At 39.0% G+C, this 7,553-nt stretch overlaps 1 protein-coding gene across 1 annotated transcript in view; it reads left to right on the top strand.

Annotated features, from left to right (window-relative positions):
- LOC119418866 (collagen alpha-1(XXVIII) chain) overlaps positions 1-7,261 on the top strand; it is an 8,787-nt gene extending 1,526 nt beyond the window's left edge. Inside the window, exons 2-22 of the mRNA XM_037686159.1 lie at positions 277-345; positions 450-518; positions 1,826-1,894; positions 2,021-2,092; positions 2,234-2,302; positions 2,387-2,458; positions 2,709-2,777; positions 2,908-2,976; positions 3,067-3,135; positions 3,226-3,294; positions 3,405-3,473; positions 3,858-3,926; positions 4,100-4,168; positions 4,256-4,336; positions 4,981-5,016; positions 5,117-5,153; positions 5,233-5,790; positions 5,879-6,159; positions 6,249-6,519; positions 6,959-7,150; positions 7,254-7,261. Coding sequence (XP_037542087.1) covers positions 277-345; positions 450-518; positions 1,826-1,894; positions 2,021-2,092; positions 2,234-2,302; positions 2,387-2,458; positions 2,709-2,777; positions 2,908-2,976; positions 3,067-3,135; positions 3,226-3,294; positions 3,405-3,473; positions 3,858-3,926; positions 4,100-4,168; positions 4,256-4,336; positions 4,981-5,016; positions 5,117-5,153; positions 5,233-5,790; positions 5,879-6,159; positions 6,249-6,519; positions 6,959-7,150; positions 7,254-7,261 — 2,367 coding nt within the window. The remainder of the gene's footprint in view (positions 1-276; positions 346-449; positions 519-1,825; positions 1,895-2,020; positions 2,093-2,233; positions 2,303-2,386; positions 2,459-2,708; positions 2,778-2,907; positions 2,977-3,066; positions 3,136-3,225; positions 3,295-3,404; positions 3,474-3,857; positions 3,927-4,099; positions 4,169-4,255; positions 4,337-4,980; positions 5,017-5,116; positions 5,154-5,232; positions 5,791-5,878; positions 6,160-6,248; positions 6,520-6,958; positions 7,151-7,253) is intronic.
- The last annotated feature ends 292 nt before the right edge of the window (positions 7,262-7,553 follow it).

Raw genomic sequence — 7,553 nt, 5'->3', positions numbered from 1 at the left:
AAATAAAATAAACTACTACTTACTACTTGTACTACTATTCCTACTTCACAGTTTTTCACTTATCACGGGTCTTCAGGATACGGATCCCCTGCGATAAACGAGGGACTGCTTTATATGTGTCACTTTCTTTACTTTTTGTCTATCTAAACAGGTCTCACTTGTAAAAGAGTCTTCAAGGCTAAATGTGATTTAGCTGTATAAATAAAGGTGGAATGAATGAGTCAGTCACAGTCAACCCAGATGATGTTAAACTGACCATGGTGTTTTAAATTCCAGGGTGAATTGGGTCCCCCAGGTCGTCCCGGACCAGCTGGGCCAGAAGGAGTGGGCATTCAGGGAGAAAAGGTCTTGTGCTTAGATTACTCCATCTATATGATACACTGCCTTAAACAAACAAGTAGAAGTGCATTAACAAAAAAAAAAAAAGTTTAATGAATTAAAATCTGCAGGGAATTGAAGGACCAAGAGGTCCACCGGGAGGCAGAGGACTTCCAGGGGAAGGTTTACCTGGACCTAAGGTTTGTTGAAACTTGAATAATATATATTTGTGAAAGCAAATTGGAAACAAGTTGTAATTTTACACTTTGCTCTCCTATTTACTTGTACTAATAAATAGAAAACTACTGCTGATTAAGTGCATTACATGTAAAATGTGCCAGAATTACCATTATTTTAGAAAACTATGTAACTTCCTCATCTACTATTACTATGACATAATGTAAAAATGTGGTTTTATTAACCTAGTATTTTATCATTAATACAAAATAATAAGAAAGACAAGAAAATATTGTAATTGTTCCAAAAAAGCACTTTTTTTGTTTTACCAACAGAGTTTTCAGAGCGCTCTGTCATAAAAGAGTGCATTCAAAGCCAAAGTAATGACAGTAGTTTCTCTAAGCCAAGCACAGGCTTAGATTATTCCAGAAACTTCAGTAATATACAGTACATCCATCCATTATCTTTTACCCGCTTCTTCCATTTTGGGTCGTGGTTATCACAGGTACCCATGTCCAGCTATCACTGTGCAAGAGATGGAGGACACCCTGGACAGTTCTCCAGTCCTTCACAGGGACACATAGATAGAGACAAACGAGACAAACAACCATTCACTCTCTCACTCACACCTAGGGACAATTTAGAGTTACTAATCAGCCTAACGTGCATGTTTTTGATCTGTGGGAGGAAACCAGAGGACCTGGAGAAAACCTACATATGCATGGAGAGAACATGCAAACTCCACCCAGACAGGTCCCAGGCCAGAATTTGAACCAGTGACCTTCTCGCTGAGAGGCAACAGCTCTACCAACAGAGTCACCGTGCCGCCCACCTGAAAAATCATTATCCATCCATCCATTATCTTTACCCGCTTATTCCATTTTGGGTCACGGGGGTTGCTGGTGCCCATGTCCAGCAATCACTGTGCGAGGGGCGGGGTACACCCTGGACAGGTCGCAAGTCCATCACAGGGACACATAGAGACAAACGAGACAAACAACCATTCACTTTCTCACTCACCTAGGGACAATTTAGAGTTACCAATCAGCCTAACATGCATGTTTTTGGTCTGTGGGAGGAAACCGGAGTACCCGGAGAAAACCCACGCATGCACGGAGAGAACATGCAAACTCCACCCAGAAAGGCCCCTGGACCGGGGTTTGAACCAAGGACCTGCTCGCTGAGAGGCAGCTCTACCACCGTGCTGCCTTGAAAAATCATTATCTCAAATAGAAATAATAAAAAAACATGAATAGTGTTGTTTCAGGATAAAAAAAATCTAAGTCATTAGTTTTAATAGCCTTTGTTCTTCTGTCACTTCTATTGTCAGGGAGACCAAGGCTTACCAGGAGAGCAGGGTGCTCCAGGGGAACGAGGCATTGGTGAATCTGGTCCAAAAGTAAGACAGATGGTTCCATAAGAAAACATCAATTCTAATTGTAGCCTTTGGTATCTGTGGGTATGACAAGTATGCTATGGTAACAAATCTTACTGAAAAGATAAAAATATTTGTTTGCCATCACAGGGAGAACCTGGAGCATCAGGACTTGGTGGTCTACCTGGTCTTCCAGGGGAAGATGGAGCTCCAGGCCAAAAGGTAAAGTATATATGCTTATTTGGCAGAAATAGTTTTAATTTTTAACCCAGAAGTGCTTGAATCTTATTTTTATCCATTGGTTTAAAGAGAAAAAAATGACCATTCTGAATATTTGCTGAACTTGTTGTGTGCTTTTAACAGGGGGAGCCTGGTTTACCGGGTTTAAGAGGTCCTGATGGGCCACAAGGAATTGGCATTCAAGGAGAAAAGGCACGACTGGAACAATATATTTTATGTAGAGCACATTTTATATTATTTATTAATATACTCAAAATCTGTGGTTCCCCCTCGCAGGGCGACCAGGGTATGAGGGGCATCCGTGGACTACATGGGCCTCCTGGGATCCCAGGACCTTCTGGACCAAAAGTAAAAAATTTGCAAACGCAAGAAAAAACAACATTGTAGGGCATTGTGACTTTTGAAATAGAAGTAGCTCTTTAACTTTGCTCATCATTTACACTATCATAAAACTGTTATTTAAGATTTATGTCACAATAATCTATCTTTTGAACAGAGCCAAAGTATGACTCTTTAATTTATTGTTGGCAGCACAGCATTTCTAGAGATGCACACATGACTGCATCCTAAGACTCCAGCCAACTTTTATTTTTTCCAGGGTGAACGTGGAATTCCAGGCCCACAGGGCATCCTAGGGCAGCCAGGACGGTCCATATCAGGTCCAAAGGTAAAATAAAAACGTCTTCAGTCAACACCGATCTTAGCAAATAGCCAGAAGAGCCTGCAAACAATTTCATGTAAAAGAAAACAAGCTGACACAAGTCATCAACTTGACTTTTTTATTTTCTGGTGCTTAGGGTGAAGCAGGTCCTCCTGGTCCTCCAGGTCCTATCGGAGAAACAGGCCTTGGACTACCAGGTCCAAAGGTAATGATATTTTTTTAGATTAAATATTGAACATATTCACATAGACAGCAAAGTGCCATTAATTTCAATCTTTGAATTTTGTATTACCAGGGTGACCGTGGTCATCAGGGTTTACCAGGTCCTCTTGGTCCAAAAGGTGAAGGCATCCAAGGCCCCGAGGTTTGTATCACCAGTTAAAACACTGACTGATTAAATTCTGTGCATCTGACATGAATGAAATCTCGTTGAACAACAAAAATCTGTTTTTAGGGTCCTCCAGGCTTACCAGGGTTACCAGGTGAGCCTGGATCAGAAGGAGTGGGCATCCCTGGTCCAAAGGTTTGTGTCTTCATGGACTCGTGACCTGATCTGTTAATTTTTTTTTATGTTCTTGTTATTTAGATGTGTGTGTTGTACAGTTTTTGTAATGGTATTCATGTCTGTTCCAGGGAGACGTTGGCTTTAGAGGATTACCAGGTTTGCCCGGTCCACCTGGTGAGGGCTTACAGGGGCCACCAGTAAGAAATATTGCCTACCTTATGGTTTGATCAAGAAGAAATTTATTTTGTTTTAGCCACAGTACAAATTATTGTTAAACCAATTTGGAGGAATTTTTATGCATAAAGGGTAACGGCAGTTTACCAAAGGCACAAGTTTAAGAAAATGTGGCCGTATTGGGCTGGACTTTATAATTCTGACTTGTTTACACAAAGAATGTGTGAAAAACTTTCAAACTAAAGTACGAGTTAAAAAAAATTGCTGTTCGGTTGTTCATTTCTAAGTTATAGTTGGTAAACATTTGAGTGTACAGAGTTAAAAAATGTTTTAATGTTACAGAACATGTGTACTGTGTATAAGTAAGACAATAGTCCTTATGTGTAATACTTGTATAATATTTATAGGGTAATATTGGGAGACCAGGACCTCTTGGTCCAGCTGGGCCTGCAGGACAAGGTATTCAAGGGCCAAAGGTGAATCACTGTTTTCCTTTAATGCAACGCAAGTGAAGCAAACACTGTGCTTACTAATTGGTGATAGCATGTTCCACTAAAAAACTACTTAAGATATTGGCAACTAAGGAATAAATTATGGCAATTCAAAGGTTTAAAAAGTCCTGTGATTTATTTTAATTATCTAATCTCAGGGAGAACCAGGCTCTCAAGGTATGACTGGACCCAGAGGGCCTCAAGGAGAGGGATTTCCTGGACCTAAGGTGACGGGTTTCCACACATTGTCTGAACAGTTTATCAATGTTTCATTTACTGATCAATGATCAAGAAATATCTTTTCACTGAGACAGGGAGACCGTGGATTACAGGGTGAAAGAGGATTGAAAGGTACAAAAGGAGATATGGGAGATTCTGGAGTTCCTGGAGAAATGGTAAAATATAATTTAATAAGTAATTAAAAGTAACAATCCTTGAAGTACTGTATTTCGGAATCAAATGACATTTTCCGAAAGTTTTGTTAAAATGTGTCAAGTCGTTCATTAGACGTTTTACTAATAGACAGACAGAGTCATCTCCAGTGGCTGGTACAAAGTATAAAGATTTTATGCCATAATCTTTTATAGTCAAATATTGCTTGGAGTATGTGATGAAAATGAACTTCAACTACCACCACCCCACCAAATTTTATCTCAATTTTGGTAAAATTGACAGTTATATCCATTTTGTGTGGTCTAAGGTCAGTTGGCTGTGGCAGCCATCTTGAATACTGTTGACTCCAAAACAGTTGTACATTCAATGATTACTTTTTGAAAGTTTTAATAAAAGTCACTATAGATCATGAAACATGTTTCTAAGACAAAATAAAATTACACATTCAGACATTTTTCCCTGTTTGGCGGCAGACAATAATGTCAGTGTACCTAAAGTGTCTAACATACAGTATATGAATGCTGGTATACTGGTAAGTTGAACTGGCAACTTGAAAACAATAGGTCATCAGTACAATCATGGATCTATATGTTTTAACACTAAGACCAACACAGTAATACTATTTTCAACTTTTCTTTATTTCCAGGGGAGATCAGGGACAAAAGGAGAACCAGGCCTCACCGTAAATTTGTTAAATTAACCTTGGTTTATTTAAAATTAAAATTAAAATTAAAATTAAAAACAGACCTATTCAACCAATGTGTGTTTTTTACATCTTTCAGAAAGAAGATGTTATCAAGTTGATAAAAGAAATATGTGGTAAGACTGCAAGCCAAGCTTAGTGTGATGCTAAATATCAGTAGTTTTCTCAAGCTATTTGTTTTTGGTCATTTTTCAGGATGTGGCATCAAGTGTAAAGAAAGACCCATGGAGCTTGTCTTCGTGATCGACAGTTCAGAAAGTGTCGGTCCGGAGAATTTTGAGATCGTCAAAGACTTTGTCACAAGATTGGTGGACAGAACCACCGTTGGACGAAACGCTACCAGAATCGGGTTGGTTCTCTACAGTCTCGACGTCCAGTTGGAGTTCAACTTGGCTCGTTATATGAGCAAGGAGGATGTCAAACAAGCTATCAGAAAAATGCTTTACATGGGTGAGGGCACTTACACGGGGACTGCCATAAGAAAAGCGACTCAGGAGGCCTTTTTCAGTGCCCGGCCTGGAGTTAGAAAGGTAGCTATTGTCATCACTGATGGTCAGGCAGACAAACGAGAACCTGTCAAGCTCGACATGGCGGTGCGAGAGGCTCATGCTGCGAACATTGAGATGTATGCTCTGGGAATCGTGAATTCTTCTGATCCTACACAGGCTGAGTTTCTGCAAGAACTCAACCTCATTGCCTCTGACCCAGACAGTGAACACATGTACCTCATTGATGACTTCAATACGTTGCCAGGTGATAATCCCACTCAGATGTTGCAACTGTTTTCCCCCTTCAGAAGTACATTCTCAAAATTAACATATTTCTGCATTTGATTTCTCAGCACTGGAGTCTAAACTTGTGAGCCAGTTCTGTGAAGATGAAAACGGCGCTCTTATTTACAACCACATCCCAAATGGATCCTGGAACAGCAACAATGGGCTTGTTTTAAGTAAAATCAGTGGTAATGGGCACATTGGCTCTGACATTAATCATTATAATTTTGGAAACAATGGATACGGGAGTAGTCATCAAGAAGAGATGGAAAATCAGAGACGAACCAACAGCAGGAGCCGAGGGGACACGTTCACGCTGCCAATCAAAGCTGATCCTCTACCACCTCAGGTCTTTATGAAAACACCTTTGTATTGTTTTCTTTTATAATTTTTAAATTCATCACAATGAACACATGATGTGCTGTAATTTGACTGCAGGTGGTGGAAGATGAAGATGGTGAAGATCTAGACATAAGAGCACATGTACGGACCGGTAGCAGTGTGTCTGCAGCCAATGAATCAGCTTTATCACCTGTAAAAAAAAGCTCTGTTTTCAGTGAGACGGTCTCAACATCCTCATCAGCTGCATCATCATCGCCATCATCATCATTGCAATCCACACCTATAACTCTTTTGTCCACACTGGGCTCTGATTCATCTTCAGACTCTAATCAGCTGCAGCCATTTATGAATTTAGACTTGCCTAAAGGTGAGGATTAGGATTTCTCTGTCTTTTAACCAGATTTTTTTTCATTATTAATTTTTTGTTTCCCTCAGATGTTTAAAATTTTTATTTTTTTACTTATATGCAACTTAAATCATGTCCTGGAGGCTTCTAGTTTGAGCAAGAAATGTATGCAAAGTGCAATAAAGACAGAGTGTGAGGCCAAAGGTCATGATTTATTAAGCACATAAGGGATGCAACATATTTGAGATAAACAAAAGAGTGAACAAAAAAAATCTAAACAGCAGTGCTTCTTTTTATATCAATACAAAATCTATCACAATTGCATTTAAAGATGAGTATTTAGTGTGTGTATGGATATGCTGTCAGGTCACTATGCCTCATTTTATTTTTTAAGCAGAAATGCTAGAAGAAAATGCATTTCATTCTTGTTCTGTCATCTCACCCACTATTTATTTTTCAGAGGTCCGTCCTCCTAATCCCAGCTGCGATCTCACTATAGACCAAGGGACCTGTCGAGACTACGTAATCCGCTGGTACTACGACAAACAAGCCAACGCCTGCGCTCAGTTTTGGTTCGGAGGCTGTGGAGGAAATGAAAACCGCTATGAAACTGAAGATGAATGCAGGGAGGCTTGTGTTGTTGCCAGAACAGGTAAGCTTAGCAATCTTGTTTTTAACATTATTTCTGATTATTTTCTATTTATTCTTATCCAGATTCTTATCGTATTGTTTTCAAACTTTATTTGTCTTTTCAGCTGGATAAAAGGACAAATCAAGCAGCAGACTAATCTAGTTTCCTTATTTTTAGTTTACTGATGTATTATGACTTGTGTTCAACAACTTTCTTGAACTCCTTGTAACGTTTGGCCACAGACACATAGGAGGTCTTGAATTTTTAATACATGTTTCATTTGCTGCTTTAATTAAAGAAAAATAAATTGTCTTTACCTCAGCTATTATTGACAATGCTTCATTGTGTATATATACATATATATATGTATATACATATATATATATATATATATATATATATATATATATACATATATATGTAG

The sequence above is a fragment of the Nematolebias whitei genome, chromosome 13 (assembly GCF_014905685.2).
Source record: "Nematolebias whitei isolate Nwh7 chromosome 13, NemWhi1, whole genome shotgun sequence".
NCBI lineage: Eukaryota > Metazoa > Chordata > Actinopteri > Cyprinodontiformes > Rivulidae > Nematolebias > Nematolebias whitei.
The sequence above is the reverse complement of the archived record's forward strand: the minus strand, read 5'-3'. Positions and strand labels throughout refer to the sequence as shown.